General features: G+C 46.9%; 1 protein-coding gene across 3 annotated transcripts in view; it reads left to right on the forward strand.

Annotated features, from left to right (window-relative positions):
* The first annotated feature begins 1,264 nt into the window (after positions 1-1,264).
* LOC135810010 (AMP deaminase 2-like) overlaps positions 1,265-23,400 on the forward strand; it is a 27,357-nt gene continuing 5,221 nt past the window's right edge. The window contains exons 1-9 of one of the 3 annotated variants that reach the window (XM_065323465.1): positions 1,265-2,005; positions 12,838-13,015; positions 13,476-13,707; positions 14,411-14,540; positions 16,056-16,253; positions 16,583-16,637; positions 16,744-16,820; positions 17,375-17,538; positions 22,708-22,834. In XM_065323465.1, the coding sequence (XP_065179537.1) occupies positions 1,439-2,005; positions 12,838-13,015; positions 13,476-13,707; positions 14,411-14,540; positions 16,056-16,253; positions 16,583-16,637; positions 16,744-16,820; positions 17,375-17,538; positions 22,708-22,834 (1,728 nt within the window). In that variant the 5' untranslated portion in view covers positions 1,265-1,438. Of the gene's footprint in view, positions 2,006-3,827; positions 4,585-10,988; positions 12,387-12,837; positions 13,016-13,475; positions 13,708-14,410; positions 14,541-16,055; positions 16,254-16,582; positions 16,638-16,743; positions 16,821-17,374; positions 17,539-22,707; positions 22,835-23,400 lie in introns of those variants that run through there. The other 2 variants (XM_065323467.1, XM_065323464.1) reach the window with 2 other exon arrangements.

Below are 23,400 nucleotides of genomic sequence, written 5' to 3' on the forward strand. Positions count from 1 at the left end.
GCGCATGGAGCTGAACCAGAAACATGCTCGTGTACACCCCCACACATTTGCAATAATTAAAAATTTATTGAAGTACAATACATGGACATGATTATTGTAGTCATTGTACATGTACGAAAGCTAAAACGTAACACAAGTAAGAATGGTGGCGGCGATAGCCTAGGCAAACGGCGCTTGCAGTTTTGAGCTGGTTAATCAACTTTTGCCGGTACCTTTTGTTACAACGTGAAGCTCACATTGTCACTATTACTATTAGCAGTACTAACGGAAGCAACCTGCAAGCTCCATGCTCTCTCTTTCTTTACGCTTGGTTTTTTGTTGCTAGTCGAGCATTACTGATTTAGCCTGGTGCTGTAGGCCATAGGGTAGATGGTTGTCCAGGTGCAATGTATTCTTCTTACTTACTAGTACTAGTCCTAGGCTGGACATCTGCTGAAATCAGTTCCTTGTGAGCGCTGTGACATGTGGACCTGCCGACAGCTGGGCATGACTCCCAGCTGTCGCGTCTACCATTCTCTATGCTCATAGAGTCATACTCATTCCTGCCACACATTCTGTCAACAGTGTCAGGTGAACCGCCCAGCACCAGCATCGCGACCTTGTACGTGGGAACGACCTTACGAGTTACGTACAATGTAGTCTTGTAGATCTACGTCAAAACACACTGCAACAGCATACTACTACTACTAGTAGTAGTATGAGGCTGCGTACTGCCACTGGTGTCTTTGTTGCTTGTCTTTCAAACGTTGAATCACTCAATCAGGATTCACTGTCTGGGGTCAATGTTGATGCTCAGGACCATGGTCTGTCACTCAGTACTCTTTATTACCTTGATATGGGGATGTTGCTATGTGGCTTCTCCCCAAGGCCTGAACTCCGTTCCCACTACACTCTTTCTGTGTGCACCGCTAGCACTGAACACGCTCTTGCACAGCTGATTGTGATTGCTGAAATACTCTACAGTCTACACTCATGTACATGTACATGGTGTTTGTGCCGTCCTTATAGATCTCTCTCTCTCTACTTACAGACATCTCCATCATGTGGGATGTGTACCCCTGCACTCTGCCGTGAAAAGGATCGGGTCGGGAAAGGCGACGAAGATCAAGACGCGCAGGTCAAAACGTTCAGGCAGTGTCTAGCATCCGCTGTACTGCGGCGCGTCTGTCCGCTGTTCATCACTTCCCCCACACCACGTAACGTCGTTACTTCGATGCCACCACACGTGCAGTGTACAAGAAATCTCATTTCTTCACACCGCACACAGTCCTCCATAAATATGCCGCCACCTAACCAGAACCAGGAAGAAGTCGACTGGTGCAGGTGCGAGTGCATTTCAGAAAGATCATTCAATACACTGATCGTATTGCAACTATAGAATTGGAATTACAGTTGTCTAATTTGTATCACGCAATACTTCTCTGTTTTGGCCTTGGCAATGGCGGACAATTCTGAAGAATCCGCATTTTTTGAAAGCCGCAGCAATACCAGAAGCTGGAGGTTAGCGTCTGAGAGCTCTGCGGCCGACAATGGCGCAGCCAGAGGGTCCTCGTCAGATGCTGATGATGGCAGAGGCCACGAGAGGTCCAGACGCAGGACGTGGCTAGACAGCGGGTCGGTAGCAAAGATGAGAGAACGCCTTCACGTGCAGTTTTCAGCTAGGGATGACTCGTCCAAATGCGCATCAGTGTTCTCCGACTTCCCGTCGGGAGCGGGCAGTAGCGCAGCGTTTGCCCTGCTCAATGATCCCGCTCCTGATCTAGCATGTCCTGTGGATGGTTTGTCATTCTCTGCTTATGCTCCTGTTGTCAAAGAACCCACGAGTCCCAACCCGCATCACGTGGAGGACTTTCTCCAAGGGGATATTTCGCCCCGAAGTCCGGGTGAAGCTTCCCACAAGAAGCACCTTCTGGTCCGTCGACCAACCTACATGCAGTATGATGAAGTTGAGAAGTGCCTGGACTATCAGAAAATCGATCTAATACAGCCGGACGACTGCGATGAGGTAAGTCGTGTACTCTGTGTCTCGGGTGAAATTAGGAGCAAATAGTGTTTACTGTTTATTGTACAAGGGTTCGCAGGAACAACAAAAAAGAAGATACAAACCATCGTGGAAAGATACTGAAAATTGCTGAAAATCCAACATAACTTTTAAAAGGAGATTCTCAGGTGCATGAAACGGTTGAAACCTGATTTCAGCACCCACTCATAGCCCCACGCCATGGGACCTGCATAATACCATCATAATACTTATGATGGTCTTTGAACGCAGGTGGCCTCTGAAACCAGGGTGATTCTCGCACATTTGGTATGGTATTCTTTAGTTTACTTCATCAAGCGAACAGGCCATGACGCCTGTAATATCACCAGCCAACGGCTGGCTCCCACAGGTCAGACATTGGATGCCAAAATGGTCAAACAGAGGGTCGCTGATTCGCTGGTCATTAGTGATCGTCCCTGGTTCGAGTCTTGGCAGTGGCAACCAATGTTTTCTTCAGACTTTTTTTTCCGTTTCACCTCCTTCAAAAAAGCACTAACATTATAGTACATGTAACAATCATGATCAGTCCGTTCTTCACCATCGCTAACAACCCGTGGAGTGTACAGTACTAAGTACATGTAAGTCTATATGATATTTGCATTGTACATGTACATGTACATGCAGAATACAATCAAAAGTCCAAACAATAAGAGGACAGAAAAAGTGTTTTAACGCTGATTTTCACGCACTACATGTACATGTACATGTATAAAGCGATCATCAGAAAACAGACAATCAAAAGTCTGTACATGGTCTACGCAGTGCGCACACGACACCCACAAGTACAGTCATGTAGTCACTGCACTACCACTAGTCCATAGGAATTAGGAATACGAATGACAAGCGATGCACGGTTCTTATTTTAAAATTTATTTGCATCGTCTGCATGCATGTGGCGACTTCTAGTTTCTGGCAGACACTGTCACTCTGATGTCTGATATTCTTTGGCGGCAGTCTGCATAGTTTGACCACCCCCGCGCACACCTCCTGACCCAGCTGCAGCTGGAGATGATGCACGATGGTGCAGTGGCCAAACACAGCGCTGACATTGACAAGTGACACTGTGTCGTCCCTGATAAAATGTTCGCGATCTACGCGTCTACATGTAGTCTGACAATAATCATGATAATCATCGGTGCGACATGTGCATGTGTGTGCCAGTGAGTTAGGCATAATCCGCCCGAGTCTACTATACAAAGACAAAGTACAAGGCTACATGTACTAAAAAATAAAGCCCCCTCTCGAATAGAGCCCTCTCTCCCCCCTGCCTACGGTAACTACCGAGGCGCGCTAGGCAGGACGCCGGACATACAAGGTTAGGACTTACAGGTACGACTGGCACGTGTTTGCAGTCTGCCTAATAAGTAATAGTACTCCGTACTGCGGGGATATAATTATTATCACCAAGACTACGTCTACGTCGTTATGCACTCTTGATATCACTCATCAGTCATGATGATCAGTGATCACTCAGTCATAGAGACATATACATAGTCACATACTCCGATACGGCGATCGATAGGAGTCCACGTCGCACATGCGCATATGCACACTCGCAGCAGTCGCAGGATCTATATCTACATCACTCATGACATGGTCGACAGTACAAAAATTAAAATTAATGTCATGTATAGGAGTCGGACCACATCGATCTCATCATTCATAAATGAAAAAATGTAGGTCTAGGATAGGATGAGTACTATTATAGTTATACTCATCCTAGACCTACATTTTTTCTACAAAGAACCATCTTTATCTGATTGTTTAATGTTATCAGTCTGATCTCACGAAGATTTTAGGTGCTAGTACAGACTCAGTAGTAGTACTAGTAGATCGCCTTGAACATACTTGTAGTACCGGATCTAAAGCCCTGGCATGGCACCTGGTAGCGATTACGCTATATGTAATAATGCCTAATGCCAATGGTCATAAGCAGTAGAAGAAAATAATTGCACACTTGGTCTTTGAGGATCAAAATAATGAATGGGGTCAGGCCGAAATCTCCAAGCGCCCCACTGGATATGGACATCAGGAACGAGTCGCAAGTAAAATCTGCGTCAGCTGATGGCTTTCACGACTCCACGTCGAGTCGACGGTCGTGGCTGGGCAGCGAGAAGGTCGCCAAGGTGCGAGAACGCCTCTACCAGTACCAATCCACGGTTGATGAGACGTGCCCACGACCAGCTAACAGTGCCTCGGACAAACCACCAGCATCTGTGTTCACTGACTTCTGTGCTGTATCTCCGGATGGCGTTGCAGGCAGAGGAGCGTTTATGCTGTTCAATGACCCTAACGCACTAACATGTCCGGTAGATGGTCTGTCGTTCGCCGCATTCTCTCCTGTTGCGCGCGATCCTCCTGGAGCGATCGGCTTACACCAGGAAGATGTGCTGCAAGCCCGATTGTCTCCCATCACCACCTCTACAGGAGGTGCCAGATCTCGCAGTCTGCCCCGTCAGCCCACGTACATGGAGTTTGGTTCGTACGAGGACTCGCTGGATTTCCAACGCATCACCGTTGCCAAAGCCGATACATTTGATGAGGTGAGCGGCTTGCGAGAAAGAAACAATGAGCTACATGGCTACTAGCGGTAGTACTAGTACTAACGTTACCTAATAGATATCAGTAAGCCCTATTGAAAACATGTTGTTTGGTTGACAGCATGTCCGTCGGTGCGTCCTCCGCCTTGGAACATGCTGTCAACTAAAATGACTACTAATACTAACGTGTTGTTAGTCCTACTTATAGTGGGCACACTGTTTTACAGACAGGGCCATTAGGGTCATACGTTGCATGACACAGTCTAGAAGAATTCGTACTGTACTAAGGGAAGTCCGGTGGAAAATTTAAATTTCACAGTCCGTAGAGTTCGGGGCGCTGAGTCGAATGGTCTTTGTCCGAGGAGGCTGCGGCCTATGGTTCGTCAGATACGGCCAATCGAGCATGTGCGAATTTGAGCACGCATCACCCAGATCCAGGTGATGACGTCACAGCGTGCAGCCAGGTACAACTAGGTAGCCACACCAAACAAGTGACACCATCTAGTTGTGTGCAAAATGGCCTTATTCGGAGCGCGTTCGATTGGGGAACCGTTTGTCGCAGCTTCTTCGGACCAAGACCATTCGATTCAGTGTTACAAACACTACGTACCCTGTGATTTTCAGTTCGGCAAACCACGAGGTTTTCCCATATTTTTGCCGTTTCCGAGTTGGACTTTTTCTGTCCGCATTGGCCTCTGCTCTGGCTCTGCGCTGCGTGCATACTAGCTTTAGTGTAGTCAACAAGCTCATCACACACGGAACTACTGAGTCTTTCCCCGGGGAAAATTGCGGAAAAATCGCAAAAAACGCGGGGAAAAAGGCGGCATAATATGGCATAGTTTGCGGTGAATTTGCGGTAAATATGCGGTGAATAATATTGATGTGCGGCAATTTTCAGTGAGTATGTAGTGAAATCAATCAGTTACAAGTCTCTGGTGCAAGCACTCGTCATATTTGAGTAAAAAGCCGCCACGATGAGACGTTGTTGACCGAACAGTGCACTGTGTGTACGTGTGGTGCAACAAAAAAGTTCAAAAACGCGGGAAAATCGCGGAAAACGCCGTCTTTTAAAAATCGCAAAAAACGCGGAAATAAACGCGGCCGCAGAATATCAATTTTCCCCGGGGACAGCTGAGTACTCCCGCACTGCCGGGCTGGGGTAGCAAGACTCGAGTCACAAGAATCAACAGAACTAGTCAAGACACGGACTTGTCATGTACTACACTCGTACTTCCTCCGTATACAAAAACTTCGTGACTTTTTTTCAACGGTGTTTTTGAGCAAGAACCTGCTCAACGAACCGCGCCAAAGGCTGTCATCGACAACCCACATTCATGTTGAGGTAGGTGTGGTTGATCTTGAACAGATTCTCCACGGAAGCCATGCGTGTGAGGACGTTGCCGAAAGGAACTCACGAGTCAAATGACAAAAAAACTAACACTTACTTGCTCGAAACTGACACCGTGACGAAGTGGAGCTCGCGCCTGGAACACGGAGTCACGACTCACGCGGCACTCGCTGCCCTGAAACTGGCCAGGCTCGTACTTGCAGTGCGCGGCCCCATACGCAGCGTGAGAACATAAATCGGTTCCGCTCGCAGGGAAAGATGAAACATTTCAGTCGTCGTGCAACCAGCGCAGACTCCGGTCGGAATGTCGACAACCTGGCTTTCTTCGCCTCTCTCCACTCCAGCCAGACATCTCCGTTGTGGCCTGGGGGAATCGCAGGGACCTCGTCGAAGCCGTTGTAGAATGCTGGGAGGATTCTCCTGCCGAGAAAATTCAAAGCGTGTGGATGTGCTTGAGCGACTCGTTTCACGGCATAATGGAGGTCGCGGGTTGGAACGACTGAATATAGTTGACACCGATTCGTACACAGCTCTGGAAATGAAGAGTACGCTAGCCAAAGTCCCTCGTCGGATCATCATTGCCATTGGAGCTGAAAAGAATCTGAACGAAATTCGAGCGGAAGCAGCGACTGTTGGCGATGCGGAGTCAGCGTCGTCAGGTGACAATGACAGGAGCGACGAAGACTCTGAATAAACTCAATCTCATTCGTCCGAGTTGCTTTTTTCTTTGTATATAGCTTGTAAACAGGTTAGACAATGCCACGAGTGTTAATCCAAGTCAAACGGAACAATTCCAGAGCTATGCGCAGCCCTAAAAAAAAAGTCACGAAGTTTTTGTATACGGAGGAAGTACATGTATCAGTCGTATGTAAAGTCATGTAGTCAGGGAACGTGCGTTGCTCCTTGCTGATGCCAGTGGTTGTGCTTTGACTGTGAGAAAGAAAATTTTAGTTTTCCGCATGGAATAGTCCCGCCTCATTATGTTATGCTACAAAGATGAGTGCACAACGTGACAAGTGACAAAACAGCGAACAGCTCCCGGACCTAAAACTTTCAGATCCCGTAGTGTTGCGAGCCTTGAATCGAAGACTCGTGCCCATGGTTCAAAGAGCCTGCACTGTCCGCCAATTGAGTAGTCCGAAATATGCCAAGTCATACCAAAACATCACCATGTGGCAGGCTACTGGAGTCCAAGCGAATCGGTGTGGAACAACATTTAGAGCACTCACATCACTCTTCTCCATTTTGGCGACTCTGCTCTCCAGAGATCTGATAATTTTATCAGCCTCGTGACCTAGTGGTGAAACGAATAGACCGAATATTCGAATGTTCTTTCGGTTTGTCACATTCGAACGAATATTTCTCATGACGAATGTTCGCTATTAACTGGGTATGCAGAGTTTACCCGGCGACTTCAAACTTCCGTACCTTCGCGAATACTCGACCGAACCGCTTCATCGAAAGTTCCATCGGCATTAGAAAACTCTCAGCTGTCGTCTCGAAGCAATCCGGACGCGATTCGAGGTCCTGGAATGGAGTTATGGCGGTCAAACGAAAAATCACGTCTTGAGCTGTTTTTTGAGCGTGTAAAATGCACTTCAGCTGGGGATTTTGTGAAAATTGACCTAGAAATGGTGGAGAAATATGTGCCTTCGTTTGTCATGCCTAATAATAGTGACCCTATCCAATAAAATGACTGAGAGGAGGGCGTGTGATGTCATCCGTGTTAACGAAAGAATATTCGTTCGGCTACTGAGTTTTGATATTCGTTTCACCACTAGCCTCGTCTGCAATAGCTGCTGCTTCTTCATCAGTCGGAAACGCAGCAGCGCTCACTCTTGACCGGCCGGCGCTGCCATTTCTTCAGCTGAATACCGAGGTTCTCAGCCCCAGACCGAACTCACGAAGGTCAGCCATGGCGGCATCCTCACTCTCAAATGGAGTTCCGCCTTCGGGGTCGCTTACACCACCTATTATCGGTCGCCAAATCATTTGAAATAGCATTGACACTATTGCTTTCACGCACTCCTTTTGACCTAGCTGCACGCTATGACGTTGCGGAGGGTGTGGCGCGGCCGCATGACGTCATGGCGTATCCCCCCCCCCCCGAAACTCAGTTTTTCAAACGGAAATATCTCGAGAACGCTTTGGCGGAGACACATGGGACCAACACCATTAGACTCAGCGCCCGAAACTCTACCGACTCTGAAATTTAATTTTTTCGCCGGACTTCTCATTTGAACATCAAGAAACCATGGACACTGGTGATCTACCGAGTTTCGAATTGCCACCATTTTTTCAAAATATATTTCACGCTACTCTGCCTGGTTGCGGAATATGAATGCAACCTGTATTGGAACTATACTACAGTAGCTGCATATGTATCATCGGCACCAGAATGCCTCACAAAAATCACGGTTCGCGTGAGGCTCGGGCTAGAGGCCGAGTTTACTGCATCCGCAGGAACACCACCACCCTCTATGGGTCAAGCCACCAAAAGAGAAGCATGACTTACACCGTTATGAACTTATGAATACTCAAGTATAGAATCAGGCTGTCCTGTACATTATAGTGGCCAATGGAATGCTGAATTGTCCGAGTACAACGCCACCACTCTCCCGGGTCTCCGTGCAACCATGGCACAAGTACCGTACTCGCGCGATTGGAGCCCACTCTTGAATAGTGCCCTATCTCGGATAGTACTCCAGTCTCTAAGAGCCAGTGAAAAAATAAAGCCCTCTCTTGAATAGTGCCCCCCCCCCCCCCCCCCCCCCACCGAGCTTGTAACCAAGCGCATGTGCAAATTTTGTGTTCTTTTGCTAATTTTCTTGTCCATGTCATTGAACTGGTGGTTTCAGGACCAAAATCGCAGTTCTTGTTGCCGTTTCTGTTGAGTCGTGATAGTTCACAGTAAACATTAGGTTCTGTTTTGCTTTGTTTTGTGCTGGATGACGCAAATGCACTAGAATTGAAAAAATAGTGCCGTCTCTTGAATAATGCCCCAGGAGCACTAATTGCGCGGGTACAGTAAGCAGGACGCAGAACGCATTGGCTCGGGACGCGACTACGTACTTTCATTGGCTAACTTCCTGTACTTGTTTGCTGTTATCGACTCACTGTGTCACATTCATGGCTTTCTTGCTGCTGTTATCACTCACAAGAGATTGTAGACAGTCCGGGAAGCGAAACACCTGACGCGGCATCATGCCATTTTGCTGAAGAAGAAAAACATAGGGCCGCTGCTACCTTTGAGGTGGGTTGCGGGAGGGTCTGGGGCTTCCTGAGAGATTAAGAACGGAAAGGGTAAACAAGAACTGGCAAACTTTGGAGGCTATTTGCCGCCGGATAGAATACCACGCAGGTCACGGGCACTACCTGACCATGAACAGGAAGAGGAAAACAACAGCCTGTAATAAACAGGCCAGTGAGTAGATACATTGTGTAGATTGTTGAAAGATTGGTTCTGTCTTCCCATTACGTTCTCTACTGCATTGTGCACTTCAGTATAAAAAAATAAAAAATAAAAAGATGCCATCATGCCCACTGCGAGCACCCATAGCCTAGTGACAGTCACCCACTTTGGAAATGTGGGGTCCTGGCCACGGACATGCATCAACCAACAGTTCTTTCCCTATGCCAGGATCCTGTCTGCCGGCCGCGTCTATAGATCTACCATTGCCACTGCACCCAAAAAAACAAAAACAAAAAACAAAAAACAAAAACTGATGATTGATGGGCCAGGCCCAAAATTTTCTAGGACCATAATTGATTTGATTCGCATTATTCGATTGTTAATTGGAGTGAGGTCTCAGAAACAAGAGACTAGGCTGAGGATTTTTTTCTTTTTTTTGTGTACTGTGTGCGCTGGACTTTACTAATAGTAATACTTTATCACTCCCTTAGTATTGACTCCCATAGATTTTTGCTATGCCTAAGCAGTCGAATATTCATGCTTATACCTCACTCCATATACACCCACACTCATATACCAGATCTCCCATGAAATTTATAATTTCCATATACACTGTTCAATATACACCACTCAGGAGGTATATACACCACTGAGGAAAACCATCAAAAAAACCCACTGAGGAGCTTTCTTTCTCTAAAAAGGAGTGTATATAGCTTTCTTTCTCTAAAGCTATATTCACTCCTTTTTAGGGAAAGAAAGCTATATTCACTCCTTTTTGCTCTTGAGCTTGCGCATGGAGAGGTATAAATATAATATATTTATACCTCTCCATGCGTCATGTATATTAATACACTCGGTCCCTTGTTATAATAATATACATATTTCACTCCTTAGGGCTATATTGACTGCTTATATTTGACTCCTTTTTAGAGATTGAATACCACAGGCTTTGGCTAGTCGTGATAAATCTAATATTGACGTCGTACTTGGTCAGTATAGCCTACAATAGGAAATAAAAAAACCTCGTAAAAGACCTCGGCTTCGCCTGCGACCTAGCTCGGTCTTTTACTCAGCTTTACCGGTATTGACCTCGTACTCAGTCAAGATACGTGTACATCAGTCATCATGGCGAGGCGACATGATAATGATACATTGTATGAGGGGATTTGCGCCATTCTCATCATGCGCATTATAAAAAGTCAAAGACATGTCGACAGTATAAAAGTGTGCTCATCAATGGCTAGTGCCAAGTAGTCGCTGGCTATGCATGGTGTAGATCTACCGCGCCGGTAGTTACCTAACACTAACAGTAACACTAGCAGAAGGATGGTCTACCGGTACCCGGTGCCCAGGTGCCGGCGGTGGACCGTGTGGAGGACATGGACTCATATTATAGATCATGAGAAGGACGCTTAGAAGTAATTATTTTATTTTTAGTTAGTTGCTGGAAGAACATGCTACAAAGTACATGCACAATGATTGTACATGACGTCTACCGTTTTCCACACGACAGACAAGAGACACCCCCAAGACTGGCAAGAGCGTCCATGCTTTGGCGCATGGCGGCACTGCAGACGTGCGTGTGGGCGGTAGTAGACGTGAGCTGAGCGCTTCAAGCTCTTTTCAAATCATTGCTGTTTTATCTTTCTTCCTCGACAGTCGCGCATGACCTGCTTTGAATCCGTGCAATATCATGGCGAGTGGCGGTATCGGCATGCTCTGACTCTCTGAGTTTGTGCCAACAATCTGTGCCGTGAAGAATAGAGCTAGGGAGTGACAGTCGAGTCAAGAAGTTGTGGCCCACTTCCGGGGGGCTTTTACGTGGACGTAACGTTCATCTGCTGGCTGGGTGTCCTTGAGTTCGGGTTGGTGTTTGGTGTATGGCAGATGTGACTTTACGTCCAGCGGACCAGAGAAGAGTGCTTTCTTTTGCCTAGTTTTGGCTACAGTCTACAGCTGGCACTTGAGTTGAGCCTCCCCTTTCAGCAGAAAAAAACTGTTAGGTGCTTGGATTGGAACCAAGTACTGTAGTGTGCAGCCAGCTAGCTACTTTTTTTAGTTGTAGGTCTCCTACAGCCTACACGGGCTACAGCGCAGTGCCGCTGGTCGCGTTTTTGAGGCACGCAACACGTCAGCAAAGCCACTACTGCACTAGTGGCCAGTGCACTCATCGGAGAAAACATGGAGCATCGAAGTGGACTGCACCATAGCCATAGGTCGCCGCCTTCTGTGACTGTCAGCACTTGCGAAGATTCTCAAAGTCAAATGCCAGCATTGTTGGAAGACGACAGCGAGGAAATATTTTGCTGCGATCCAAACCCGACGGAGGAGAGAACGGTGGCTGAAATACACAGAGAAGCTGTCATGCAGGCGCGGATGGAGGCAAGGAGTATGGCGCAGGCCACCTCCGACCAAGCTGTCGACGTGGCTGCGGCAGAGCGACTGCACAGTTTTAGTATAGTGGCAGGGTGTCGGAACAGTGACCTACCGTCCGTTCACGGTGTGGCAGTGCCGACAGCAGCGAACCTCCCAGGCAGAGATCACTCCGTGCCCCGAACTCGTCGTCGCTCTTGTAGTTTGGATGCGGCCAGTTCGTTGTTATCGGTGTCGCCCATCGAGGCGCACCTGGGTAGATGCAGCCCAACTCCGGACGGCAATTCTTTGTTCCTGGACGCGAACAGCACTCCATGGCTAGACTCGGACGAACGGGTAGAGCAGTCGATTCCGTCACCAATAGATCCCGTTACATGGCAAGCCAGTAATGTGCCAAGACGTCGAGCGAACACCTACTCGGGCGGTGCAGTACATTTGGGAAAACGTTTGTCAGATTTAGTCTTGACATCTCCGACCAAATCATTATCTAAACCGCTTGAAGCTGAAGCAGAACGGAACATCGATCCCAGCTATGATCACCACCAGCATGAGAGTACGAATAGCAATGGTGCTGATAGTGGTGACAATAGTATAAGCAGCAGTGATGCTAGCTTAGCTAGCCATGCTGATGTGGACTATAGTCGTCTGCAAGTGGTTGGATGTGAAACCGGAGTAAGTCCCTGCCAATGCACAACTGAAACAGGTTATCGATAAAATTTCCAAGTTTGTACAGTGAATCTACCTACGCGTATAACGATATTTGCGCCAGACCGAGAATTGTCGATAAGGGTGATATTGGTATGAGGTTAACTGGTTCACTTCATACATGTATGTCGTAGTGCATGATTTGGTTTTAGAGAAAAAATATCGTTACAAGAGCAGTACAAAAATTCTTGCTGTTATAAACTTCCTCTCTAACAAAATTTTAGAATGATAATAATTATCGCAAAAAGGGTAGGTTGACTGTACATATGAATATACGGCCTTGGGAGAGCCGCAGCATACAGCTGCCTACTGGATGCACATTCAACCGTTCATGGCTGCTTCTCGGTGCAAGTCGACGAGATGTGGTAATGACACATGTTGCGATGTGGACTTCTGCTTGTTTCCCTCCCGGCTGTAGGTTGGAGCAGCTGATTTGGAAGAGGCGTCCGCCATCCTGACGCAGGCACTGGTCATGCGAATGGATTACATGGAGCAGAGTGCCCAGCCGTTCTGCAACACCACCGAGCGCGTGCTCAACAGCAAGCAGCGTGCGGCCGGTGATGGACGCGGTAGACAAACGTCTAGCTCCTCCTCGTGTATGTACTGTTGATTATGCTATCACTGTCACTTTGCCCTGATGATGCTCAATGGACGAAATATTGGCAGTGCTATATTCTTGTGGTGCAGCTGAGAGCCTGTTCGGGCTGGAGATGTTTTCAAGTCTTACCTTAATGAATTGAATAAACTGCCGAGTTATGCGTAGCAGTTAGCAAGATATTGTGTGAGCAATTTGGAACACCTGCAAGAAGGATTTTCCACCACTGTATTTTGCCTGTAATGCACCACTTTGATGGCTAGGTATCACTAGTGTCATCGACATGGGATGGGTGTAGGTGCCTTGAGAAAAAGCGGACTAGATTGAAACCCAAAGGCAAACTAGTGTGCATAGCTAGAATAAATGGTCAAGCGTTTTACCGGTGAATGGTCAAGACAATGGTTTTACCACAATATTAATATCCTTCCACTGGATTCCTGCGTGATTTCTTTGCTCTGCAGCACGTGCTCCAAGTCCTCCACCCCCGCTGCCCATTCCACCAAAGTTTGAGGACATTGAAGTGCCCGAAGTAGACAGCACTGTCAAGTACGGTGTACCGGTTCCACAAGATGGAGTCGTGAGGCTCGTCAACCAGGAGACGGGCGAAGAAATCCAGAACTTGAAGCAGCCTAACTGGAAGACATTTATTGAGGATTTCAATGTCCTGTTGGCACTCTCCGTTCATGGCCCAGTGTAAGTTTGCGGGGTAGTCTCTGAAATATTCGGAGTCTCCACTGCAACCAATTAATCATCTTTTAACCAATATTACGACTGCCATGACGGTGTTTCGCTGCAATTCAATAATAATTATATCTCTCCAAAATTTGGCCTGATGAAGCCCGAAGGGTGGATTTATTCTACAGATGTGTCTGTTGAATTGCAGCATAAGACCGTGGTAGTGGTAATGGTGATATTGTCTTTAAATAGAGTGTATACATAGCCGTTCCTTTGCCTTATTATGACGAGATGGAGGCGAAATGCCGAAATGTTGCTATTAAAATAAAATAAATTGATATGAAAACGCGTGTTTGTTCGAATGCCTTTCTTCTAAATGAAACTGCAAGAAGCCTCACCCTTACTTCGTAGAGAGTGTAGTTTCTGTCTTTTTCTTTTACCACCGAGGGATATGTTTGGACTTGGCACTGTCGAAATGGCCGTTCAATGGTGATTTGCAAGAGTGACCATGCTTCTGGATATGCCACATGCATGTCTATGGATAGTTAATTGCCACTACATGTAGTAATGTCCTATTCATGTATGTAAGGCAAGGAAATAGTACCAGCGAAATTCGGCGACATGTGAATTCGACAATCCCATGACCCTTAATGAATGCAATGCGACTTGTGTTGCAGATCTCTTCCATATGTATGATGTTTGTGATTCCCACTCTGTGCAGGAAATCATTCGCTTTCCGGCGACTCTCCTACCTAGGACTTCGGTACGAGATGCACAGTCTGCTAAACGAAGGGCGTGAGGTCGCTTCGGCTAAGCGTTGTCCTCACCGAGACTTCTACAATGTTCGCAAGGTGTGTTTGCTTGGCTGATTTTGAATTTCACTTCAAGTTCTAGATACCCAGTACTAGAATAGCCTAATGTTTGAGTGCTGTTAAATGGATCTATTTATTTATTTATTTATTCGCTGTACGATGGCAGTACCCAATATATATGGATAGGTATGATTTGCGATCAGGAGTCCTCCGTATGGGGCGAGATGTTTTCAAATAGGGGACGTTAGAGTTCATTTAGATACATAGGGAAATATTAGGTAGGTGGGCAACCTGCACTCAATCAACCTCACCATTGCTTCTGCACTGGTTTTGCTTGTTCGCCACCCATGGTAAAGCTCTCTCGGATCTCTCTCTCTCTCTCTCTCGCTCTCTTTCTCTCTCTCGCTCTCTCTCTCTCTCTCTCTCTCTCTCTCTCTCTCTCTCTCTCTCTCTCTCTCTCTCGGATCTCTCTATCTCTCTCTCTCTCTCTCTCTCTCTCTCTCTCTCTCTCTCTCTCTCTCTCTCTCTCTCTCTCGGATCTCTCTCTCTCTCTCTCTCTCTCTCTCTCTTTCTCTCTCTCTCTCTCTCTCTCTCTCTCTCTCTCTCTCTCTCTCTCTCTCTCTCTCTCTCTCTCTCTCTCTCTCTCTCTCTCTCTCTCTCTCTCTCTCTGTTTTTGGTGGACAAAAACATCTCTGGCGTTGATTGCTTTCTTGCTTCGACTTCAGCCGCGCCTTTGTTCTCGTACTCCCCTTTATGTACAAGTGTTGTGCAAACCCTCCTTTAATATAGTCTGTCTCATTTTTCTCTGAGATGTTTTTGATGCATAGTGATTATGACGCTCATCATTCGCTCCCTTGTCACTGAACAGTTCTGTCCGTTTGGTTCAAGCGAATTCAAATGAAGAAAACAACAACAACAACAACAACCATACGTATGTCACCTTGGCATATCAGACCATACGTATGTCACCTTGGCATATCAGACCATACGTATGTCACCTTGGCATATCAGACATGGTGGTGGCCTGACACAAGCGAAACTTCCTACAGTCCATTCAGAAAAAAATGAACTTCTAGCTTTTGGCCATAAATGGGTCAAACGTTGAGTTTTTTTAGAATTTTTTTCTGCAATCCTCTATGGAATCCTCTTCCAATTATGTTTCTGAAGTTTTTTTCTCCAAAAAGCAAGCCATAACAAGAATAGGATTTCGGCCAGGTTTTGCCCCCAAAGCATTGAATTGGGAAAAACCATAAAAATCCAGGCCGTTTGACCCCGTCTGCAACAGTGCATTGTGCGGTTCGAACCCCAGTTCAGGTACCCTTTTTGGACCCTTTTTCAAATTTCAAATTTCGCAGCACTGCACTGTGTACGATGAAATCACGAAAAATCGCCAAATACGGGAGCTCGCCAGAGCCAGAGCTCATCTTTTTATGAATGGACTGTAAGCTGGTTGTGTTTCTCAGCACAATTGTATAGTAGGATGCAAACGGCTGAACTTTCCTTTTTTTTTTATGGTAGTATATACCTATGGCTTGTTCATGCTCTAACTTGCAGGTTGACACTCACGTCCACGCTGCGTCATGGATGAACCACAAGCACCTTCTGCGCTTCATGAAGAAGCGAGCGCGCGAGGACAAGGACACTCCGGTCTGTCAGGATGCCGACGGCAAGCCCATGACGCTTGGCGAGGTCTTCACCAGTCTCAACCTGACACCGCATCATCTCTCCGTGGACATGCTCGACGTGCATGCGGTGAGTGCCACACTAGGCAGCTGAAACTGATGCGTGCCGAGGGCTCCCACATGTAGGGCAAAGTTGAACCGTAAAACTATGCTGTGGGCACTGCAGGAAATCCCATTGTGCGCTGTCTCTTGGGCCACTGGGTCGTACATGTGCATGCCGAATACGGGCTCTGCCATTGTCTTGTTCCAAAATTTCTTCCCATTGCCCCCCCCCCCCCCCCCCCCCCCGGCTAGTCAATGCTTGAAATGTATGGAAAATGTGTCAAATTCATTCTCAATTGAGTTCCTGTCAGCTTCCATTGTATTTACACACGCTTTTTATTTCTTTTCCATTTGCAGGATCGCAATACATTCCATCGCTTTGACAAGTTCAACTTGAAATACAACCCAGTCGGTAAGATTTTCAGATACATAAAAGAGGAAACTATCGATGAAGTAACGTGCTGCGGGTGCCCTATGTAACATTGGCAACTTTCTCTATCTTTCATTACTTTGTCCAGGCCAGAGTCGCTTCCGTGAGATCTTCCTCAAGACAGACAACTACATCGAGGGAAAGTTCTTTGCTCAGCTGCTGAGGGTGAGCTGATTAGCACCAGTATCTAGCATTTTGATATGTTATCGGCTAGAAGTAATAGTACCGTAAAGTACCGTTGATCCGCCCTCTCTCTAATTCCCCCCCCCCCCCCCCCTGTCGATTTTCTACCTGTGAAGCGACCTCGGCGTATACAACAAGAATACGATGTTGAACCGACGCATGCACTGCTGTACACAATATTTGCCGATCCAGGATGAAAATGTGCACAATCCAGCACATCGAGTCTGAACTTCTATGTGTTGTACATCGTACTGCACTTGACAGCCTTAATTTAATTCCCGCCCCCCCCCGCCGAAAACCCAGCTGGGAAGTGACATGGCGTGGGGGGCGGATCAACGGTACTTTACGGTAGTTGTGCATCACAGTGTAGACGCTAAAGATTCTGTTTTATAACATTACTATGACCTAGACAATTCTTAGCGCCATTCAATGTTTGCCTACTAGTGCAGCAAGAACTTATACTTGACTATAACTTTATAACAAAGATTTAAAAAATCCTCTTCATGTTGTCACATCACGCTATGTTGTAAATACAGGAAGTCATTGATGACCTGGAGGACAGTAAGTATCAGATGGCCGAGCCAAGAGTCAGCATCTACGGCCGGTCACGTGACGAATGGAGCAAGCTGGCCAAGTGGGCGGTCGCCAACAAGCTGGCAAGCCCTAACATTCGCTACCTCATCCAGATACCACGCTTGTAGTAAGTGCATGTGTCTGAAATCAATTGTGAAACAGTGTGTTTGTAGGAGTTGCATTACAGCTACTACAGGTTGGTGTGGAGAGTTGTGTTCTAATCCAATAGGATCAAGCTTGGCCTTGGGGCAAAGGATGCTGTCCGTGGTGTGAACCAAAGCCTAGTATATACCACACCTAAAGCTGTATTTATGTCAGTCAAGATGCTGTTGGTGCTGATATTGTGGTGGTTGTTGCTGGATATTCCGTTTGGCTTTTAGGCCTTAACCCTTCCAGGGTCACAGTGCATTAACTGCGTCTGGGCACTGTGATTCAGTGGATCAGTACAATTGTGGAGATAGCAACAAACAAATTGTCACAACATAATTGTTTCTCAACGGATTTTCACAATTTATGGCTTACTGGAAAGTTCCTTTCCTGCTCGTCATCTTCCACGTGCTTTCAGAGCATACAGCACCTCAACGACGCCCTAGCCTCGCCAACAGTGTCCCTACCTTGCTCCAGTTTGGCATCAAGACCACGCACAACTATTTCCTTCGCTTTGGGGCTCATACTCAACGTAGAACTACGATTCAAACTGCACCGAACTCGTAAGATTCAAGCGACTCAAACAATGTACCCATCACGGTGTCATCACGCGCACAAACTAATGACATGGCGTCATTTCAAACATATGTACATTGGTGTATTCCTCACCATTGCTGTATTTGAAAGTTTTGGTCGTGAAGGTGGTTACGTGAACTGTACCGTCATCGCTAAGTTCCTTTCTTGTGACGACCACCTCCTCGTAGACGTGCAGATACTGCTCATGATCAACATGGTGGTGATGATGATCATGATGCTGCTGTGGTTGTGCTGGTGGTGGTGCTGGTGGCCCATCATCAGCATCAACGTTATCATCATCATCGCTGTCTTCAATCAGAATAACTTGAGGCCAATCGTTCACCTCCAAATCGCTTTCTATAGCGCTGTCTCCATCATCCATCAAACTGTTGCAGGAATGTCTTTTAAACTTTTTTCGTAGTTGTTGAAGGTGGAGTGGATCGATTCTGCGCCGTGTTCCCCCAGCAAGCCAACTCCAATGCCAAGTACCTACATGAGGGGAACAACGTGTTCCTCGAGCAGGTGAAGTTTGGAGGTTATGTGGCCAATGCCACGAGAGACCACCTCACGCCTGCACAACGCCAAGAAGTCTTCTATGAGGGCTCGCAAAGATGCAATCCCCTTGGCAGTGACTGCAGCGCTCTTACTAAAAATATCACTGCAAGCAGCGTACTTGGTGAACAGCTGCTTGTATCTACTGCAGACTGCCTTGGCGTCGGCTTCCAGGGCTGGACACCTCTGCCTCATGATGATTACGGGGGCGTCTGTCAAGGCAGTGACCACGGTGGGCTTCAAAGCAGCATGGACATGGTTGCCATTGAATGCGCCACCGTGGTACACCTGACACCACCGTGGTGCACCTGACGCTCGGTGTGGTGCTTCTGCAGAACGGGATCCAAGGAGCTCTGCAATGGACCATGTAACTCCTTCGCCTTGCCTGTGGCTTTCCGAATCTCTGTTTCAAGCTTCTGCTGCTGTTTCTCAAGTTCTGCACGTTGGCTAGACACGTGCGTCAACCCGTCCTGCAACTGACGTGCCATCTGCTGCCATTGATCACTGTCTGCACTGTGCTGCTGTGTCCAGAATACGGTGAACTGGAGCTGATGTTCTAGTAGTGTCTGCTGCTGTTCCAACTCGGCAATGTGGGCATGGATGGCATGCACTTTTTGCCAGCTAGCTGGCCTCTGCGTACACCGCAGACACACACACACACACACAACAGAAAGATACAGATCACAGTAGTAGTAGTGTGGTCTCTGTTCACTAGTAGTGTGGTCTTTGTTCACTCACAGTGGAAGATGGAAGAGCTTAGCGTAGTGTATACATGAGCAAGAAGAAGGGCGTGCCACCTCACACATAATACATATACACGTATGTACCACACCAACATGATGCAAAACGTGAACCACTGTGGTGAATGGGGCCGCCAGATAATTAACCAGCCCGAAGCTGGCGGAAAAAACCTCAGGACCCCGGCGGAGGCACAACCCTGAGGAAAAACCCGTTAGCATAACCCCATAAGATAAATGAACAAACCGTAGCCTGCAGGACCTATCCAGAAGTGAGAATAAAGGGGAGGGCGGGTGGGAAACTACAACGAAAAGAGAAAGACCACGATGAAGAGAAAAGTTTGAGAACACTGACAAAAACCAGCTGACGCAATCCTGGTGCCGTAACTATGGTGAAAATGCTGGCAAAAAATACATTTTTCGTTTCATTCGCTACGCTCAGCCAACGAAAAATAACACTTCTTGATTTTTGGCCGCTGATAGTCGGAATCCACTTCCATCAGCATCCACCGGAGTAGACTGAGCGGCAAGTTTTACGTCAAGCTGGTTAAGTTCTCTTTCTAAACGCTCGAAAGGACATGCGAAAATACCGAGGTCCAGATGCAGACCTCAGTGGAACGACAGCGGCGGCAACTGGTATGGGAAGCAGGATTGGCCGAATGATGTTGTTAAAGTTCTTGGCGTGACTCATTCTTTACCCGTCGTCCAGGAAGCGTTGGTGGTCATCTGCCAGTGTTATCAGTGATCTTGGTTCTTTGCCCTCCTTTGGCTGATGACTAGGGTCCTCGGCCATTGAATTTTTCAAACAATGGCTATGCAGGCATGGCCTGGCACCACTCGGCCTGACAAGCCATAATTGCTAGATTGAAATTCGTAATCTCCGAAGAGAAAAAACCTGCTGGCGCTTATCCTGCCAGGCCATGCCTATCAGCTCACTTATCTGGTCCTGATACGTATCTAACGCTGCGTGCAGATTCCCGGGAGTATCCTTTTCGTTGAAGATGCGTATGGGAACAGTATTCTTGACAGTGTTTAGATGCAAGATAGTAGCGACCTGTGCACGGCATAATTTGACACCGCAGCAACAACACAATGTTGACATGACATCATACTGAGATCAATGTACCTCTAGCAGTTGCCACATTGTAATCTGCAATTTATTTTTGCAGTCATAATAAAAATTATAATAATGGTTGATACTGATGATAAATTCTTACCTGAAAGCTGAGCTTAAATGTGCCACCGCCATGGTCACCGCCGACCTTTATCCATACTTCTGCCTCAGGTATACCATTACTCCATATGAGCCTGTCCGCGCTCTTTAACTTGTCAAGGAAGAATGTGACGACACTGATGAGATGGGGCAGATATAATAGCAGCCATGACAATGTCTCCACTTTGCTTCATCATTGGAATGTGTTTCACACTGTACTGTGGGACTTGTGTGGCTGTGAACGATCTTCCTTTCCGCTGACGCCAGCTCGACACCCATGGACTTCAGCCATACATGCAACAATCGGAATTTGTTGTATGAAAGCTGAATTCCAGCGAATGTTGGGCCCACAGCATTGCAATCGATAACCAATTTGCACGTGTGGCAAAAATGGTCAGAGTGTACATTTGGCTCATCTTTTGACACATTGAGGTGAAATACTGCCAAAATGGATTCAGTATGATCTGCCACACGATACTTGGTCTGTACACTCCTTGACGCGAATTTCTCCCCTCCAATGCGACAACACAAAGACAGGATGTCGACATGAGCCTCCATTTCTGAACAAAGTAACTTCTCTAAACTGAACACGAAACGTTAGAGTGATGCACGTCAAGCTTAGGAATACACTAAATCAAAATGCTGGGACATCGAGGTATACTAGAAAATTGCCTGCGAGGTGGATAAAAATTGCTGACGAGGTTGGCGAGCCCTTGAAATCGAAATCGAGCGACGATCCGAAAATAATTGTACCCACGTCGAGAAAGAAACCATTCGTAGCGCGTGGGCGACGCGAGAAGATCGCTCAAGCGGCCGCACAGTCGAAGGCAAGGCCAGTCCAAGCTCTAAACTCTATCGAATGACCTGGCAAACACCCGTGGTTTCGGTTGACCTTGCCCATTTGAGATGGAAGTCGAGCGAAATTGCAAACATACGACTAGGCAAGGTCGCGTAAAAAATGAAAAAGGTTAAAATTTGGCCGCCATATTGAATGAACGAGCGTCGCATGCATGAGACAGCCGTGCCATACGTTATGTTGCCTTTGACACATCATTGGGAAATCCCCTTGAATGCCTTGAAAGTTGCAAAAATATCGCCAGACGAAAACTAAGAAAAATGTTCGGATCGAAATCGCGCGTTCAATTTATCGCCGCTCGATCGTTTGTTGAGCTATCGCCACACCGAAAAACACCTCTAGAAAGCCCTTTGCAAGACCGTTCCAATGAGCTACTGGTCATGGCAATGCGATAATCCTTTCCAGAGTTATGGCTGCTTGTACAGTGATCTAGCCAGTGCGTACGGTATGTGCACTGTACAACAAGTATAGCGCGAGTATACTGCAATTTCACAAATTTTTGGTGTACTTTTATTTTCGGTACTTTTGGTGCATCTGTTTCGTACCTAGAATTTCAATACACCGAACAACACTAACAGACATAATCTAATAGGGAACTGCTTCTCTGTACCTAACATTTCTGTTCACCTAACCTGGCCTTTTGCCCTCACCGAAAATATTGAGCACTGAAAATTTCTGAAATTAGAGTACTCGTCATTGCCCAGGTGCACTGGGGTCTGCATGACAAGTATACTCGTCCTAAGCCCGGAAAGAGTTATGAGTTCGACCAATAGTCCATAACCCAAGAGTATGCAACTGTGATCTCTTTTCTATGGGCCAGATGCGCGGCGCGCTGCCTTCATTACATCATTCAGCTGCAGTCCGCGCACTGCGGAAAATCAAACACAGCACTTTCCCTCCAGTTTGAAATGAACTTTCGTACGGAACTGGAGTTCACGCGCCAGAATTCAGAGATTGTGTAGGTACTGGAACGAATCGAGCAAAAACGGATGGGCTCGTGCGAGAAATTGAGAGTTTGAATGCATGCTTTCAGAGCGTGATGAAGGCAAGTTACATAATGAAGGCAGCGCGCCACGCATGCACCCATAATCACAGTTGCATACTCTTGGGTTATGGACTCTTGGTTCGACTTATAACTTGTATAGTACGGTTATCCTGATCCTTATCAACCTACTGAATATTGCTGGTGTTGCCGTCATTTGCTCACCTATGCAGCAATGTCTACCATGCCAAGGGACAAGTCAAGAACTTCCAAGAAATGCTGGACAACATCTTCATGCCGCTCTTCGAGGCCACGCTTGACCCGCACAGTCAACCGGAACTCTTCAAATTCCTAACGGAGGTAAGGTGTTCTAAAACTGCCAATCAACGGCCCAGCTAACACTGAGCCGTGACGATTCCGTATAATCGACAGTACAATGACAAGTTCAGTGTATATGTACAGTACAATGAGAATTTAGTGTACAGTGCTGCTCATTCGACCTTGGGTGGAGTGGCTTGGCTAAATAGTGCTGATCCTTCTGGTCCCTGGGGGGGGGGGGGCAGGCTAAATGGAAATTTCACTGTAATGTCATCTATATAGAATGGTACCCGGGTTGAAAGTAGGGGTGTCATCGGGTAGTAGGGTACCCGTGCTACCCGTAATTAGATCGGCAATTTGCTCCTGAGAACCTAATTGGGTAGTTGGAGTACGGTCTTTTCCAACGGTGCATGTACGTCAGGCGAAATTACTGGTCAGTCGGCGACACGCATTTTTCACAAAAAATTGCGTTTCACCTGCTGGGAGAGTATGCGTGTACTCGAGTCTCATCCTGAGCACGTTTTTTTCTTCTTTTTTTCAGCTCCAGTATAGCTGTATTTTTCATTGCAAAGCCGTCCTCGATTGTTGTGTTCGTTGTTCAAACGAAG

Source organism: Sycon ciliatum, chromosome 2 (assembly GCF_964019385.1).
Source record: "Sycon ciliatum chromosome 2, ocSycCili1.1, whole genome shotgun sequence".
NCBI classification, from domain to species: domain Eukaryota; kingdom Metazoa; phylum Porifera; class Calcarea; order Leucosolenida; family Sycettidae; genus Sycon; species Sycon ciliatum.